An 18,808-nucleotide genomic window follows, 5' to 3' on the forward strand; every position below is an offset into this window, starting at 1 on the left:
ACGGCTTCCTGTTGGTCTGTTATCAGAACTGATTGCCGACATGTGACAGATTTCAAAGAACATTTGTAAATTATAGCATTATAATAGCATGACGCCTGTGAGCGTCTGTAAATTCTATGTGGGCTCTAGTTTCGTTTTCTTATGAGTAAGCATGAACAATGCACTGATTTCAGACACACCCAAGGCTTTTTTCCCCCTCTAAGATCTGATTATTAGCTCAAATTAAGTGCATCATTTGTATCCTCCCCATTGCTGGATTATATTTAGTTTGAATGATTATAAAAGTTTAATGTGATAGTTGCTGCTAGTTCATGACAGAATAAGCATGACAAACAAAATATCTGATGGAGCCTCTGCTTAGAATTTGGGGGGGGACGGGACAAGTATGTCAGAAAAATTGCATGACAATACCTGAGTTGGACTGGACTATATATAGAACATTAGTTCATGCACATAGTGTCCTTCTACACTAGGAAAAATGGTCATGGTGCATTCTTGCATCATTTTATTTACCCTGGTTATTAATCACATCCCATTTGGGGTTGTACTGGATTGTCTTGTTATGCAGCATTTTTTGGCTGCCTCTTAGTACAGTGTGTTCAGTCCTTTGTTCCGTGTATGCCCATATACACAGTCTATTAGGTAGAAAACTAAATAAAGAAGAGCTGCATTTCTGGAAGGCCATGGCCAAAGCCTAAGTGCAGGCTCACTATGTTCAGTGTTATGCTCAGCTTACAAGCTTTGCTCCCCTTTACCAAGGGGTTAATTAGCAGCTACCCTCCCAATTGTCCTCTGCTTGTTCACTCTCATTAGTTTAATCTGGCTGTGTCCTCCAGCTTGCCTCTCTTGCTTCTATCCTCTTGTGCACCAGAACATATCTCTGCCTACTCCTTCCCTTATGTCATCAGGGTGACAACCGCCGTCTACCCCAGAAATCTACTGTTAAACCCCATTAGACCATCCTGTGGTTTCTAGCCCTTTGCCGATGCAATCCTATTGCTCTTGATAAAAAGAAAAATATGTCTTTGTGTTAAAAAATGCCTTCAGTACATTTTTTTTCCCTTGATACTAGTAAATTTGCTTTTTGATCGAGCTGTAAACATTTAACCGTTGAACATGCGGAACAGTTGCTCTCTGTCATCTGCAAAAGCCTATATTTGAAAAGAATTGTTGTTTATGTTGATTCAAAATCCGTTTTTATCCTGTACCCTTTTTAAAGAAACATAATCTGAGAACCAATAAATCCAAATGGTGCGAAAATGGATGGCGCACACATGATTATTGCCGTTTGGGAGGAAGAAATAACAATGAACTGTGTGTCTGAATGGAGTCAAATTACACTTCCTCTCTCCTTGTCACTGTTGCGCTTGAGATGTCGGAGCTGATAGGAGTGGCTGGAAAATGTGAAGTCTGCTTCCCTCCTCCTCCTCCTCCCCCTCCCCCTCCACCTCACTAAAAATAGCAAACAGAAAGAGAAGGCAGCAAAGTCGAGGCTGTATCTGTTGAGCTGCCAGTGGTTTCAACACTCCCACCACTAGCAAAAGAGGGAAAAAAGTCCTCTGAATCACACCACTTATGTTAACACTGATCACCACTGAGGAGTATTATCTTATTTTTATGCTTTTGCTTTTTGAGTTTCAATCATTTGAAACTGAAGATCTTGAAATTTTAGCAATTTAGAGGATATGTTAAAAAATGAAAATCTCTTCTCCATTCACACAAAGCAGTTGGAAATAATTGCACGTTAAATGCATCATTAAATAGTTTTTTTGGGGGAGAAAAACGGTGGTGTTCCTACACGACTGCATCGATCACATGACCCAGGCCACACATGTGGAGAATGTGCTCCACATTTTGACAGTAAGACAGTACCCAGGAAATATATGGCTTTAATCTTGTAAATGTTTTAGATTATACACCGGATGTGACTTCAGAAGTGTAATAATAGTGATAATAACCATAATATACACTTTAAATAGCTAAACTTTCATGGTTTTTTATATCTTATCGTCCTCTGTTGCCTACTTTAAGATTAATCTAGAGCTGAATGACATTCAGCCTTCCTTGATTAATTCACTATGTTTGCTTATCTAACAATGAACCTCTGACAAAACATGTTGTCTGTTGCAATTATGTCTCATTTCTATCACAAGGACAACATGAAAAGTGTCTTTTTTTTTTTTGCTCAGTTTACTTTAGGCAAGGCAAGTTTATTTGTATAGCACAATTCAACAACAAGGTGATTCAAAGTGCTTTACAGAGACATTAAAACAGAAGAAATAAAAAGCATGATTAAGATTTTAAACAAAAGAAAGAAATAAGAACAATAGATAAAATCAGAAAAAATTATATATATGAAAGATAAAATCAATAGTTAAAACATGATTCCGTTTTGAAACTCAAGCTTATTCAAATGCAGCTGAAAATAGATGTGTCTTCAACCTGGACTTAAATACACTGAGTGTTTCAGCTGATCTGAGGCTTTCTGGGACTTTAATTAAATGAGTTTCAAACTCCCAAACATTTACAGCGGCTGTATGGGTTGGATTCTCTGCCTCGCCGTCATTTCAAGTCAGGACTCAGCTTCTTCTTTTTTGTCTTTACACAGAACGGATGCTGTTAAAATACTGTTGTAATCACAAGGTGAATGTCAGCTGTGTATTTGACATTGAATCCACTGCTGAGCAAAGTGTTTGCAAAGAATACTTAAAAACTGACAGTAAAGATACTTTGATATTAGTAAAGTAAAAATTACCAGGAATACACCAATGTCAAGTGTCCTCTCCGTCAAATACACACAGTAGTGAGTTATTTTTATTTTAAATGATTAAAGTAAGGTAAAGAAAATGTTGAATGAAATATACATTAGGACAAGTGAGATAATGGCTCTTATTTAAAGGCTTAAAGGGAAATACAACCTGTGTAGCTGAAACCTAACAATTGGAGATGAAGTGCTGAGTTATTTTTACACTATCCCTAATCTCGACTTCATCAACCAGAGGAGATATCCTTGACCTTACGCACTTCTTTCAGATGGTCATTTGGATGTGTTCTGGTTTCTAAAATCTGCCGACCTTGTTACAGCTTTGTTAAAAAGTCCACCAGTGAGTTGCTTTACCAAGTGCACAGAGGGTTATTACAGAGGAGACAAGAATTATCCACTGATATTACCATGAGACATTTTTATCACCAAGATTAGGGGGCTAAGGCGCCTTGCTTAGATGCAGACCCATTTAGCAGCACTGACCAATCAGGTCACAGGTAGCCACCAAGGTCTCAGGCGCACGTAGGATAAGGCGTTCATTCAGAAGGTCTCGACATTCTTCAGGACAAAGGACCTTAATCGAAACGCAGAGAAACAGGGAGGTAAGGTCGGTTTGCAGCGCAGATGCTACGATGATTAGCTTGTATTTGATTGGTAGGAAGTTGTCACTTTACATATTTTCTTTGGAAAACATTTTCCATTTTTAAAATGATGATGGTCGAACGATCCTTGGAACAGGTGAAAGGAGGATGAAATGCAGACAGATCTTTAGTTTACTCGTCTGGTTGCGATTGCTGAAATTGTGGATTATTTTTAGAGAGGACTTTTTTCAGAAGGTTTAATTAGCTAACTTTGTTTCTTTTTAAATTTTACTAAAGACATTAATGATTGTATTATTTCCAGTTCATTTTATGTCCATAAGAATCTAAACCAGTGAAACTATTTACAGTTACAGGTTTTTGTTTTAGTCAAACTTTTCATCTGTCAGTGGATAGTGAAAGTGTCGGTGGTAAGAGCGTCAACCAGAGGATTGGGGTCAGCGGGATAGCCGCTGCTTTTAGGATCATCAGCAGGTTTTGTCTTAACCGGATTTGGCTGGAGGAGCTGAATCAACTGTGTCCCAGGATTACAGGGATGACATTGGAGGGGAGTTTAGAGTCTGCAGGCCAGAGCATTGACTGCTTTGTCAAACCCAGCCCCTCATCTGAGCACCTTGGGGCTCCAGCAGTGCAGCAAAACCCGAGCTGGTCTCTAGCCTATCTGCTTTTTTGATATCTGGACAATAATCCTTTCTTGATTTGGAAAGTTACAAGGGGGTATGCTTTTTTTTTTTTTAATACGTCCAACTGGATACATTTTCTCACTTTCTTCTTTCTTTTTTTCTCCTCATCATTTTCGCTTTGACGTTTGAGAAATTTTTATTATCTGCTTGTCGTAGCCAGATGTTTGAAGAAGAGTTTGCTGTTGTTTGGGAGGAAAGAGTGAACAAATTCAATATCATCCTCAAATTTGTTATCTTAAGCCTTAAGTAGCTGCCTAGTGCTTGTTGCTAGGTTACAGTTTCAAGCTGGCAAGGACAAGTCTTGAGCTGTCTCAAAAGTGATTCGCTTTGTCTGAGCCTCGCAGATTGAATTTATGAGTAACTCTGATATGCAGCTGCATTTTGTTAAAGCATGTCCACAAATTAATTACATAAGAAAAACACGGCTAAGACCATGCATGTAATGTGCAGCTTAGAGTTTTTCATAAAAAGTCTGTGCCACGAATTTAATGAAACTTTGGTGTATTTTTATCGGTATGAAGTAATCGGTATGATGTGGCACGCATGTTCAGCTTCTCACTCTTTGTCTCCTTTAGATCAGCAAGAGTCTAGGCGGCGGAGCAAAGCACACCATTAGCAGAGGAAAATGAGTGAACTGGATCAGCTACGCCAGGAGGCTGAGCAGCTCAAGAACCAGATCAGAGTAAGTCCATTCCTCAGGTTAGACTGTTTTTTATTTTTCAATTTCATGTTGGATTAGAAATCTAGACTGTCTAAACACCGTCCAGTGAGGCAGCCAATGATGGAATGTTAACATATATTGTCTCAAATTATGAAATTCGCTCAACTAATGTCTAAGATGTTGTGTATCTGCTATTAAAAGCAGTCATGAAAAGGTGACATTCATTCATTCCCTCATTGGCCACTGTGCTGCAGATCAGTGATGTGACATGACATTAAAAAGACTTTCAAAAACGTGTTCAGGTTGCCCTTTAACATCACTGAAACTCAGAGGATCCAAGTTAGCTGTTACGGTGCAAAGATGGTCTTTTTCACTTGTGTTGTGCTATAAATTAAGTTTGATGTCGAAATTATTATTTTCGTGGCCCCAATAAAAATTTTTTTTTAAAAAGCTGATGTCACACATTTGAATTGATTTATACGTAGCACATTAAAGGGGAATTCTGCTTAATGTGACACAAACCTCACTGGTTTAAATGTGAAATTGTAACATGGAGATTGACTGAGTTGTTGTGTTTCAGGATGCCAGGAAAGCGTGTGCAGATGCTACCCTGTCTCAGGTAAGAAGTACATTCATGACAAAAGCTTGACTCCACATAATCTATTATAGAACTATTGACAAATACACTAAAAACTGCTTTAATGTTGTGTGGTTGTGAGCAGTTTACATGATTTGGAGAATGCTTTCTACGAACTACACAAAGTTTGAATGCACACAGCAGAGAAATGTCAACCTGCTCTCAGAGTGACTTTTTCTCTCTTTTTAATCTTGTTCAGATCACAGCTAACATCGACCCTGTTGGCCGAATTCAGATGCGCACCAGACGGACACTGAGGGGGCATCTGGCTAAAATCTATGCCATGCACTGGGGCACTGACTCAAGGTAATCTCATTCAGCTCCATTCGATCAATTAACTGGATATTTCATCCCATCAGCACAGCCCTCCATTTCTGAATGCAGGAAGTGGATGTTAAATCTTGTTTGACTGTCTTTGTACTCTTTACTTCTTCCTGGGGTTCCTTTTTAAATCATGATACAGACTATATTAAATCTTTATCGTGACATCTTCCCAAAGTAATTTATCATTAACATAAAGTCGGTCTTCAGTCAGCTCTATGTGTCGCTGTGTGAGCACATTTAAAACATTAAAAGCATTTGTTGCTGTGAATTTGTTGCTCATTGGACCTCCGTCAGTCACCCTATCTCAGAGCGTGTCTGTTTTGTGTGTCTGTGCCATGTTTGTGTGCATTGGGGTGGGTTATGTGGGTAGGGAAAATACTCAAGATGGAGTCTGCCTTTATCAAAGCGAGTGCTGAGGCTAATGGCCAAGGCAGATGAGGAATAAAGCTCACTTCTCAGAAAGCCCTTTCCCCAGAGTTGTACTCTCCTCTCTCCTCAGCAACCAACAAGTTAATCACGGAGGTGCCGGTGTGCATCAGTCTACAGAGACACAAACTGCCTGGTTACCTCATCATTCATCTCGGCATATACATAAGAAAAAGCTCGCTGTCAGCTCACACTGTTTAGTTGTTTCATCATCTTCCAGAGATGTTTTTATCAGACTGTCATAGACACTGAGATCCAACCAACCAGAAAAGATGTTTTGACCCAAAGTCTGGGCTTGAACGGCTACTTTTAGGTCTAAAAAGACACTACTTGAGTTCACACCTATATGGATTTCCAAGAGACTGAGAAAGAAGCCCCTTCATTTATTTTCCCCACCCCATACATACTGTTGGTGTCTCCGGTGTGGTACTGTACTTTATTTCTGATCATCTTTTTAGTGTAAGGAGCCTTCTCTAACAGATACTGTCATTAACAAGGTTTGTGTTGCAGACAAATCACTTTGTCCATTGCCGTAATAGTCCTGATTTGTCATGTAAAGAGTGCATTTATTTCTTCAAAATCTATACAGTTTCTAAGTTTTTATTTATTTTATGCTTTGCATTGACTTCAGCTTGAATATATCTCAACTAAAAAACTTAAATCCTCCTGAAATCAGGTGTTTTAACTCTGTTACAACCACCAGCTGGCCTGCGTATTATTATTATTTTTATTATTATAGAATCAAGATGAATATTTTAAATTCTTAAAGAAAATTAAAATAATTATTTTAAGAAAGTTGCATTTGTTTTCCTCCATGACCGTTGGATCATAACAAAAATGGAACAGAAATATCTTACTTCTTTTTGTTATTTAGTATTTTTTTTAAAGATAAAAGCTTATAACCCAGCTCTGCACTTTACTGAAACGAGGCTCAGCTACCTGAGTGCATTTACCTGGAGGTGCCGTGTGTTGGAGTGCATTCGTTACAAGAACAGGAAAAGAAAATGGAAACGTCTAATCCTTCTTTTTCTGTTTGCTGCTGTTCACTTCAAAATGAATAAAAAGCCATAAATGCTCTGAACCTGGGTTGATCTTTTCATCATTTTGAAGACTGTCTCCTCTCAGCCCTGCTAACGTCAGAGGTCTGTTCTGAGCACCTAAAACCGTTGCATCATTGTCTCAGAGCTGACTCATTCACTCCTAAAGTTCACCGGAAGTTAACGTGCAGTCTGATCTGAAGTTGGCACGTTTTGCCACTTCTTACATTATCAGAGTCTGTGAAAGGATTTAATTTATTTTGTTAGTTGAATATGTTTTTTTTTTTTTTTTTTCTAAGGCTGATAGACTATTATCTTAAAACCACAACATCCAGCACAAGTGAGTGTGTCACTGTCCTATCTGTGAACACATCTCTGCCTGTATGGTAGTTAAAACTGCCGTAGTCCCTGCTGCCTTTGGTTTGTTCACATCTTTTTCTGTACCGTTGTGCTTTGGGACCATCACTGTGGTTACTCTTGTTGGATTCACCCAGATAGCAGAGCTCAGGCACAGAGCAACCTGTGAGCCATCGCTAGAAAATAAAAAAATAAAAAAACAAGGTTTGAGAAGAAGAAGAGAAGTCTTATGAGCCAACTTTTAATTGTTTGGGCTCTGCTAGATGTTTTTGAGAAAATAGAGGCTGAGGTCTTTTATAAGTTATTAGCACCAGGCTTCTTTCATTTCAAATTATTATTGTAAGTAAATACTTTGCCTCATCTTCATATACTCGTGTTCATATTAAACCAGAAACCCAATACTTCCTATGGGGAACTCCGTAATGTTATGCGGAACACCGCTGTTGTTTTTGTACGTTGGAAAACGTTGAACTTTTGTGGTGAATCGTGGAAAGAGACAAAACAAAGGTAGCAAACAGGCCACTATTAGCAAACAGGCCACAGAACTATTAGCTTGTTAAGCTTTGACTACAAAATGACCACTTCCTGCACCGTATCCTGTTAAATCCTTTGTGGATTTCATTGTATGGAAAACAACTCTGTTCTTTGGTTTTGGATAAGATGTACATTCATGTGATGTGACCTTATTGGACCGATCCGGAGCGGTTTAAGAAATGAAATGGCAACTTTGACATGTGCTTAATCCAGTAAAATAACATGTTTCGAAGATGTTCATTTCAGATAAAGATAATTTAGACAGTTATGCTTTGATTTCTTTCCCCCTTCCTGCGCCGGCCCAGCCAGCATTAGATATCAGCCTCCATTTCTTCACTTCATCCCTACTCCGGATAATTCTAGGAGACCCGGTGTTTGGGTGAATCCCGGTTTTTATTTGAAGGAAATGAGTGTCTGAATCAGCACATGTATTTTAGGATGAGCATTGTCCATTCTTCTGAATGCTGTAATATCAGAAACCACTGCTTTAAGATGACATTGTGACATGATTACCTTGAATGCAGGCACATTAAAACGGCTCATATTTCTTTAATTTAGGTATTAATCACAGTTTTCTTTAGTCATTGTTGTGACTATGTTAGTTTTATTTAGTAGAAAGGTAAACTAAACATTTGTTGTTGTCTAAAGGTTGGTGCATGGTAGCACGGAGGTGTCTGTCTTTGTCGCCTGAGGCCTGAGGTGCAGCTCACAGTCCTCTGGGATGACTCTGTGTAGATCAAATGTTGATTAATCCAAAGTTCGCTTAACCCAGGAGAGCCCGACGACAACTGAATTCATCACCCATTCATCATCCGAACGATCTTCATTATTTCGATGCGCAGTCAAAACGGAGCTTTCTCCACTATGACCCCACTGTTTTCCACAGCAGAGCAAAGATAAAGGAACAGCGAGCGTTAACACAGCCAAGAGCCTTAGATTTCTCCTCATAGTTGTGAGACTTGTTTGTGAAGAACCAGCAACAACAGATGGCTGAACTACATGCATGTAGTAAGTCACTTTATCTTTCTCTCTCAACAGGCTTTTGGTCAGCGCCTCCCAGGATGGCAAACTCATTATTTGGGACAGCTACACCACGAACAAGGTAGATAAAATACCAAATTAAATTAACCAAAGTGTGTTTTACTCTTGGAAAAAAAATGCCTGCAGTTTGATTGTCGTGTTGAAATTTGATGGTGTGAAAGTTGGTGTTCGGCTTTTAAATGGCCAAACAAGAAGATAGTCAAATCTAAAAAATTAGACATTTAGTTGGTTGGCTTGCTGAAAGGGACTAATGAAAAAAAACTGTCAGTCTGTTTGCACCAGCATAAATCAGAACTTCTATTTGCTACAAGAGGAAATAGAAGTTGTTAGACCAGATTAATGCAACAGTAGTGACATGAAGCTGTCTGAACATGACGAGATGAGTAATACTGACTCTGAACAGATTTTCACATGACTGGGTGTGATGGTTTGTCTTTACTTGCTCGTCAATGCAAATATTAGCAGTAATCATTACTTCCAGATTTCCAGCTTTCATTATGCGTTTGTGAGATCCAAGTAAATGCTATTTATAGTGGTTATTGTGCCCTTGAAAGGCTAAGTTAATATTGCAGACAGATTTTGTCACATTACCCCACCCTCCTTCTCTCTCTTCCATCTGTCGCTGCATGCAGTCTAATATTAAATCTTCCTCCTCTCTTCCAGGTCCATGCCATCCCGTTGCGCTCCTCCTGGGTGATGACGTGCGCCTACGCCCCTTCTGGGAACTACGTCGCCTGTGGTGGCCTGGACAACATCTGCTCAATCTACAACCTGAAGACCCGTGAAGGAAATGTGCGCGTCAGCCGTGAGCTGGCTGGACACACAGGTAGACCTGACTTCTGTTAGCCTGTTCCTTATTATCTATCAATTATGTCCATAATCAAGTTCTGATTAGTCTGGCAATAGAATTTATATTATTGTATTGACCTTGCAGGGAAATGGGTCTCTTTAGCAAGATGGTGACCTCCTTTGTGTGTTTACATGAATGACAATGATCTGTTGTCATTCATGTAAACACATGAAAACACATGATCATAAACAGCTCAGTTCCCTTTCTTTTTTTTGTTTCCCTACCAATCAGATCAACATCATGTACTATAGGCATCACAAACAAGAAACTCCCCCAGTCAATAACAATAACAGCCATGGACCATGGGTTTCTATATACGATATTCTCCTGAAAGGTCATTCATAAGCATTAAACGGCTACGAGGTCCATATGTTTAACCCCTTCCAAAGTCACACCGGTGGGACGTTGCATATTTCCCACAAGAGATGGGGTTTTCCTTTTCATGTACCTACACATGTTGTACACCACTGGAAAGCTGATGTTTGCCATTTTAGAGTACAATCATATCTGTAGACACAGTAAACACTTACAAAGAATTATGCAACTCACAAAAATTGTCGTGTTACGTTGGCGAGGGTCCTGTTAATGTGCTCCAGTAAAATAGTTGGTCCACAACATGTCTTACATCCATAAAGACACAGTATTATGCTGTACTCCAAATAGTTCAAGAACAGCTTTAAATTTACTTGGATATGCCTTTTTTCAGGGGTATTAAGCAAAAATTGCCAGAAATTTGAGGGGTTAACCATACCAGATGGACATTAAAGTAAATTCGACTGTACAGAAATAAGATGTTGAGCGCCAGCAGGCGGCGGTTTTTACGGTCATGGTCTCCCTCCTTTACATCAAAGAAAACTTTGGTGTGACGCTAAAGGTCATTTTATCATTTTTTTTTTTCACGGCATATCATCAATCGCTGCATTTTCAGACCGTTTGCCTCTTACACTTTTTAGAAGTGTCCGTTTTTCTTCCCTTTAATAAAGAACCGATGATATGCATCACGATCCATCAAAACAATCAGCATCATTGAGTTTAAGTCCCATTAGTCTACACAGTCTGTTTGAGTTTCCTCCCCCAACTCCACTCAAGTCTTTCCACACACAACCAGTCAAATGTAAGCCATTTTGGGAGTTTCATTACTACAGTGTGTTGTTGTTTTTAAAAGCGAGGCCCATGTGCTGAGTCTAATGTTCACATCCAAAAGATGCAAGTCACATAGTGTTTTTCTCTCTTAAAATCAGAAGGTGGTAAAGCCTTCTACCGTCACAAACTAATGAAAGTGTTGGGCGCTTAGGCAAGATGCATTCATCTGATCAGTGTCACATGATGCAGGAAGTGTGTCAGCATTTTAGTTCCAGTTCCCTCACTATAGGGAGGGGTATATACACTCTGCCAACTAGTAATGGATGAATTATGGAAGCAAGTCATGAACCAGGAGATGCCCTACAGCTTTTTTCTTTTCTGTTTCTGGTTGTGAATTAGTCGATTCATCTCCGCCACATCCAGCTCACACCGCCTCTGTGGGCGGAGTGAGGCTCCTTCTTCTGAGCAGAGAGTACGGATATGAAACCTTTTACCTTTTACTGCTGTAGAAAAAAGGGAGTCCATAGTAAAGGAGCTAATCTGTGTGTTTCATTCCTTTTAGGTTACTTGTCCTGCTGTCGCTTCCTGGATGACAACCAGATTGTCACCAGCTCTGGAGACACCAGCTGGTGAGTTGTGATGTTGCACCCAATGAGCTCCAATGCAACATCATTATAAAAAGGAACCTCGAATGACTTTTGAACGGTGACATGACAAAATCTGAAATGTGGCGTTAGTATTGGCAAGTTTTTGCTTTTTCAGAAGTTTTCCAGATCACAAAATTCTCAGTCAACATTTCTAGAGAACCACTCAAATTTCAGGTCTAAAATAACGGCTTTGCTTGGATTAAATGGACTTTGTACAGTCTGTGGGATCAGGTCTCTTCTCTGATCACTTTTGCGGGGTAATTAATTTTTTTTCCTGCTCTCTTGCAGTGCTCTGTGGGACATTGAGACTGGTCAGCAGACAACTACGTTCGCTGGTCACACCGGTGATGTGATGAGTCTCTCTCTGGCGCCCGACACCAGGCTGTTTGTGTCTGGAGCCTGTGATGCCTCGGCCAAGCTCTGGGACATCAGAGAAGGAATGTGCCGACAGACCTTCACTGGCCACGAGTCGGACATCAATGCCATTTGCGTACGGACTGACACACAAACACACACACCCAAACACAAACTCGTTTCAACTCATTCAAGATATCTGAAAGTCAAATCTGTCAGAGCAAGGCCAAGTAAAGACGAGTTGACAAGCAGATGGTGTGTGGAGATGCAAATTGTTTGGTTTTTGGATGCCGACTGTTGTGACACGACATTTAAATGTTTTTCTAATAGCTTCAAAGCTGTGTTTTAGTTCGCCGAGACCAAGTAATTTGAGTGTATTTGAATGGAACTGCTAGATTTAACATTAACACAAATGTCTAGAAAGACTGAAATTTCCTTATTGAAACTGTCTCATGTTATACAAAAGGAAAATGATAGTCCTACTCTTATTAACTAGAGTTATGTCATTAATATCCTGCAATCCTGTTACGATAAAGACTGTAACCAGAGGTGTGAAGACATTTCCCCTCACCTGTTGTTGCAGTTCTTCCCCAATGGCAACGCCTTTGCCACGGGCTCAGACGACGCTACCTGCCGGCTGTTTGACCTGCGTGCCGACCAGGAGCTGATGGTTTACTCACACGATAACATCATCTGCGGCATCACCTCTGTGGCATTCTCCAAGAGCGGCCGCCTTCTGCTGGCCGGCTACGATGATTTCAACTGCAACGTCTGGGACACTCTGAAGGCCGATCGTGCAGGTAAGCTTCCATACGGTGCAAAAGACGTAGAGCTTGATGAGCCAAAATGAATGCAGAATTTTACCTGCTGGTAGAACCTCCGACACATTTAATTTAGCTTAAAGAAAAGAAAACCCTCTGAAAACAGTCTTTTCTGAACCTAATTAAATTGATAAAATGTGCAACCGAAAGTGAAAGTGACTGTCGGTGACTACAGCCTCTAATCTCACCACACAACCAAATCTGACCTGAAAGCAACTTTTTACCTCATTCAGATTGAAGAGAATCAGCAAACTGTATTGTGAGTGATATAATCAACCTGCCCAACAGAAAGGAAATGAATGCTATTGGAGTGAATTATGTCTCTGTGCGTCGGCTTGATGACTAAACTAAAACTAAAACGCGTTGTTCTGAACTTCTTCATTATAGGGTTAGGCAGGATTTACGTTAAAGAAAACATTTGGTTAGTTTGACATCGAGTCATCGTAAATTCCATGGAACCACGACAGCAGAAGTCTGCTGATTAACTAACAAGAAAAGCAGCTTTAAGAGCAGCACCAGTAACAGGTTTCATACCAATATTTAATTTGACATGAATTCTCCTTGTTTAGCCCCATCTTTTGAAGAGAACTACATAGATTTTGCGATGGAGCGAGGTCATGGAGCAAGTTCCAGCACATATGTATCAGCTTTCATATCGTCCCTGATAGTTTTTGTCAGATGAGCGCACGCTCTGTCAGACAGTAACATTTCACAGCTTCTTACCAGAAAAATGTTGGCAGTTTATTGTTATTACTGTAATTATAGTAGGTGTGTATCTAAGTTTAACTCACTGTGCACATCTTGTAATGCAGTGTCATAGTCGACTACCACTGGATTGTCATAGTCTGACTATGGACTATTGAGGTTTTATACTCCTTTATGTGTATGTCTCAGAGATGGTCCATCAGCTTCCTGTCAACATTTCCAAACAATGCTGTGACGTGTTTGCGTGTCGATAGTCAGGAAATAGATGGATACAATGATCTTTTTAAGACACTGAATATCCTGTTACAGAACATGGCCGTCTGCAGACACTTCACAGAGCTGCTTCATGGCTGTGGGGGTGGTGACAGGAGGGAGTTATCCTGCGTTTTATTGCAAAATTATCAAAAAGCATCCATCAAGTTTACCTGAAAGCCTCAAGTGTGAGTAGGTTAGTTGTGTGGAATCTAGGGGTCGGCTCTTACTGGACTTAATCAGGCAGTGACTCGTGCCAGCCAGCTTTATGCTTGTTGGGAGGACTCAAATTACGCCTTAACTAGTGTTTACTTTAAGCCAAATCTGGCACACTGACATGAAGGTGTAGTTGTGTCATCATATCAGCCTAAATTATTTTGTGAATGTCAGACGTGCGTCTTAATAAATGTGCAGTTTGAGCAGCAGCAAAGCAGGCCCTGGGCTGTGTGCATCCTGTGTAACAGCTCAGAGCTCAGATCTGTTTCTGTTCACCTAAAAGAAGAATGCGAGTTAACTTGTCACAGCTTGTCGCCTCCATATATACACTTTTTCTACGTTGTGTCTGAGTGCCGCTCGTCAAGCAGGCCACGCCATGACTTACTGAAATTTGTGGTATTTTCATATAATTCCCCTACTTTAAATCTGCCGTGCCTTCTGGACTCTGTACCTCGATCTTTTCATATGTAGTTCAATACACAGGTATAATTTTAGTGTTGTAGTAACATTTTTGTGGAGAAGTGCTTAAATTTCTATTCTAGGTGTGTGCAGATAGCGTAGTACATATGTGATGCAAGACTGACTAAAATGCATCTGAGAGCAGTGAGCACCACCTGATCCAGCAGTGAGAAGCCCCCGTGGAGGCATAAATACTTTACAGTTATTGACTGAATAGTGGGATAGGGATCAGAGGAAACGCACGCCTGAGTTGACCATTTCAGATGGGCGCACACACTTATACGATCCACAGGTGGGAATGATATTCAGCACAGTAGATCAGGATCAGACTTTGATAAATAGTTAAGTGGTCAGCTATTTGCAGCAGGATTTTTTTGCTACTCTTTGTGGTTTGAAACCTATGTTACTCTTTAAAAAAAAAAAACGTTTTCCACCTTTGAGGAATCATCGTGTTTCCATGGACACATCAATAACGTCATCGCCTCTGTTGTGTCTTTAGGTGTCCTGGCCGGTCACGATAACCGGGTGAGCTGCTTGGGTGTCACCGATGACGGCATGGCAGTGGCAACAGGGTCCTGGGACAGCTTCCTCAAGATCTGGAACTAGAGTCTGAAGGTAAATGATACAGAGGAAGACATAACTGAGGCTTTAGCTGCATGATGTTCCATGTAGGCTTTGTATTTGCTGCCATCTGGGGGTTGGGAGACAAAATGCAACATGTAAAACAAACATGAAATAGCCTCATTTTTGGGCCTCTGAAGATTAAAATGAAATGTTTTTCTTTCCCTGTGCAGTAATTTAGTTCATAATAATCCTCTGGTGAGTGTTGCTGAATAATGTTATTAAATCAATGTGTTTTTGTTGGTTTCTTCCAGGTGGCATCCGGACTCCAAAGTTGAGTGCAAGACCATTCCAACATCACAATGTTCAATTTTATTGCATATCCAATCTTTTGAAGAAAAAACACCATGATACTGACTCCAAACACCCCAAAAACCCATCAAGGGCAAAAAATGTTCTCCCTCTTGTTCCTTCTCATTTAAAAGAGCACAATTGTCTGTCACTCGTTAAGCTACACACAAAACAAAGACAAAACAAGCTCGAGGAATTTAGTGGTTTCAAAGTGGGCCGCGGTCTGATCTGCTAATGTAATATTGGAAACTACAAAAAAAACCCGCCACCACAAAGCAAACGTGTCCTGCATCCTCATTATGCACAGGTCTGAGTGAAGGTTCTTACATGACAGTGATCTAACTCTTAATAGCTTTTTGGCCATGTTTATTTTTGTTTCTCTGTTTTCATTATTATATTTTGTTGAAGAGAGGTAGATCAGTGAACTGTCAGTTAATGTTTAAAATGAGGATCAAAGCTTTGTTTTATTTTCTAGTCTTTACACATTTTAAAGGAATGTTTTTAGGTTGAAAAGTTCAAGAACCTCCAAATCATGTAATTTTAAGTCCAGCTTTATCTCACCGGAGAACAGAGTGAGAATTCAGCGTCAACAGGGAGTCCTCAAGCCACTTCTGGCCCTTCTGTATATTTAGCCCCGTGATACTTTTACTGTTTCTTTTTCCAGCGTAGTCCACAAATCTTTGTTTGCACAAAAATTAAACTTTGCATATATAGAATAATGTCTAAAGAAAAAAAAACGTTAACTAACCAAGCACATGCTGTTTATGATAATGAATGCTCGTTTTTAAAACGGAAAACAAGGAAAAAAACACAAAAAAACAACAAACCATTTTAACCATTCTTACACCTTTTTGTCTGGCAACAGTGTAGAATAATTAAATGAAGATTAACCCATCGGATCATAATCCACCCTGCCCACTTTTTATTCTTTTTTTTCCCCCGCTCCTCCTCCTCCTCAACTTGACTTTTGTTCTCCCTGGTTTCGGTTGCCCGCGGTAGGGACCAGTGATGTGATTTGGTCGGGTAGGGACTACCTCCACTTTCGCCTGGTTGCAATGCGGACGTTTCTCTTTTAACAGAGGTGCCCATTCCGTGCTTGGAAATGCAGTTACTACTCTGTGAATGACATGTTGTATAAATCAATGTTTGAAAATAATGATATTGAAACTTTTTAAGTTAAAAACTATTAAAAAAAAAAAAGATTTTGGTTGTCTGCCATGGGTGGGTTATCTCTTAGAATCGCATGCTGTAGAATTGCTTAAAAGGTGCATATGGAATTAAGTCCTTTTTGATGTTTTTCTTTTAAGAAAATAACCTGTTGAATATATCAATACAATGGTATTTATATTTTTCTTTCTATTTTTCTTTCTGTTTTTGGCTACTCTGTGCATACACGATTCAACTAAAATGTCAAAGCTATGCACTCGAGAAGCAAAACCCTGCAACATAAACGGTTACTTGGTCCATTCTTGGGAGGGATTCCACAAATTAAAGAAGTAACGTAAACGCTTAAATTGTACACGCATACGTTCATTCGCCGAAAAACACACACACACACGCACACGATCCAAATGGAACAAATAAATTTTCATTCCTTCTGTAGCAAAAGCAAATTCCATTTACAAAGAAACATTTTATAACAGGTTTTTTTTCTGTCCTTTAATAGAAAATGGAAAAAAAAAAGATCTTGCAGCGTCTGAATGGCAGAACTTTCTGTTGTTCCCTTCTCCTTGTAAACAGATACGCTCTTTTCTTTAGCAGTAGTGACATTTCTTTCTTTTATTTTTTCCATTCTGTTTTTTTTTCTCTGCGACATTCTGTACAAAAAAATGTGCTGTAATTGTGCGTTAGGCCTGGAGTTGGCAAAAAAATAAAACAAAATAAAAAAAAATTAAAAATTAATTAAATTCCCTTTCCTTTTCTCTCTTTCTCCATCGAATAACTGTAGAGCTCGCACCCCCCACTCTTCCCTTTTCACCTTTTGTATTTAATTTTGAGTCAGTCAGTGTACAACCGAAAGCTGGATGCAAGATAGAAACTATATTAAAATGTACTGTTATTTAAGATGTAATAAAAAGCAGTTTGAGATGACCTACTGTGTTGAGTGTGATTCACTTAGAGCGACTCCCACTGAAGCTAGAATGTTGCAGACTGTTTGGTTTCCTTGTAATTATGTTCAAGTCAAATAAACAATTTCTTATCCACTGTTGAATCAGCCTGGCTCCTCTGTACGGCTTAGAAACAAGTTACTTTCCTCATCTTGCTTTTCGCTGTGTGGAGACGCCTTACAGAACTGCTGCGTGGTGAGTTGCTGTGAGGGTTAGAAGTTAATTAATAGACTTAAATGCTATCAACTATATCCACTTTTCTTGGATACCATGTAAAGAACAAAAGGTGTTTAAACGCCATCTAAAGTTATTGCTGGGTCTGTATATTCTGTACCAGATACTCCTGAGGTGCTCCTTCAGGCTCTTTCTCCACCAAGACCTTTTTATTTTAGTGTTTAACAACATTCACTGGCCTTTACTGCCCTCTAGAGGTAATGAGAATGACTAAGATGTTACTTCTATTTTATGAAAAAGATTGTGTATGATTTATAGATTTAATCCATCCTGTTTTAGCACAGTGTTGCCTCCTTGGCTGTGCATAGCGTGGAGATGTAATTTAAGTAATCTCAGGGACATTAAGGGATTGTCTTTGGTTCATAAGCAGCTCTAACAGTTAAAAATCTTAGTCTGTTGACGTTTGAGTGGAAATTATTTATAAAAGTGCAGCGACAAGCTCACATTTTTTTAAACATTGACAGATGGGTCACATATATTATTAAATGCTCCAGTGACACCAGAGACAGACGGCCACAGTCGCTGGTTGTTGTAAAAGATGATATTTGGTATTTTGTTAGATCTGTTTTAGCTCACAGGGTGTTGCAGTAAAATGAGGAACTTTGTGTTGAGTAAACGTCACAGTCTTCATTTTACTGTCTTGAAAATGTAAAAAAAAAAAGTAAACGGAGGCAACAATTGTGTTTTAAATTTTTAAATGACACACAACTCAAGTCTAGTAGTAGAAGAAGTTGTCAGAAAATAGTTCTTTATAAAATAGACACATTCACACAAACACTTGATTAATATTGAAGAACAATCTTAGCGCCAGCAGGATGGATGTGAAATGATTTGTGTAGGGAAACATTAGTTTGTTAATGGCGGAGCTCAGTTTAGGACTCCCTGAACTGAGAAGCTGCTAATTTAAGCCTGTGAAATCATTTCTTAATGCTGTGCAATCCTTTTCCTAGTTGTTTGGTCCTATGGTGTCATCTGAAGTTAGAACATCTTGGTTATATTTTCAACCTTCTTTGAAAGACAACTTTCAACCAATCATACAAATAAAATGTCATGTCAAACCAAAAGGATGAAGACAAATTCAGTATAAATTGTAATCTTGGTCTG

General features: G+C 39.4%; 1 protein-coding gene across 1 annotated transcript in view; it reads left to right on the forward strand.

Annotated features, from left to right (window-relative positions):
• gnb1a (guanine nucleotide binding protein (G protein), beta polypeptide 1a) overlaps positions 1–17,574 on the forward strand; it is a 35,209-nt gene extending 17,635 nt beyond the window's left edge. The window contains exons 2-11 of the mRNA XM_072367835.1: positions 4,622–4,728; positions 5,288–5,326; positions 5,544–5,650; positions 9,061–9,124; positions 9,727–9,889; positions 11,559–11,625; positions 11,932–12,133; positions 12,581–12,797; positions 14,950–15,065; positions 15,326–17,574. Coding sequence (XP_072223936.1) covers positions 4,672–4,728; positions 5,288–5,326; positions 5,544–5,650; positions 9,061–9,124; positions 9,727–9,889; positions 11,559–11,625; positions 11,932–12,133; positions 12,581–12,797; positions 14,950–15,056 — 1,023 coding nt within the window. The 5' untranslated portion in view covers positions 4,622–4,671 and the 3' untranslated portion in view covers positions 15,057–15,065; positions 15,326–17,574. The remainder of the gene's footprint in view (positions 1–4,621; positions 4,729–5,287; positions 5,327–5,543; positions 5,651–9,060; positions 9,125–9,726; positions 9,890–11,558; positions 11,626–11,931; positions 12,134–12,580; positions 12,798–14,949; positions 15,066–15,325) is intronic.
• The last annotated feature ends 1,234 nt before the right edge of the window (positions 17,575–18,808 follow it).

Source organism: Leuresthes tenuis, unplaced genomic scaffold (assembly GCF_036924035.1).
Source record: "Leuresthes tenuis unplaced genomic scaffold, fLeuTen1.0.hap1 SCAF_16, whole genome shotgun sequence".
Lineage (NCBI taxonomy): Eukaryota > Metazoa > Chordata > Actinopteri > Atheriniformes > Atherinopsidae > Leuresthes > Leuresthes tenuis.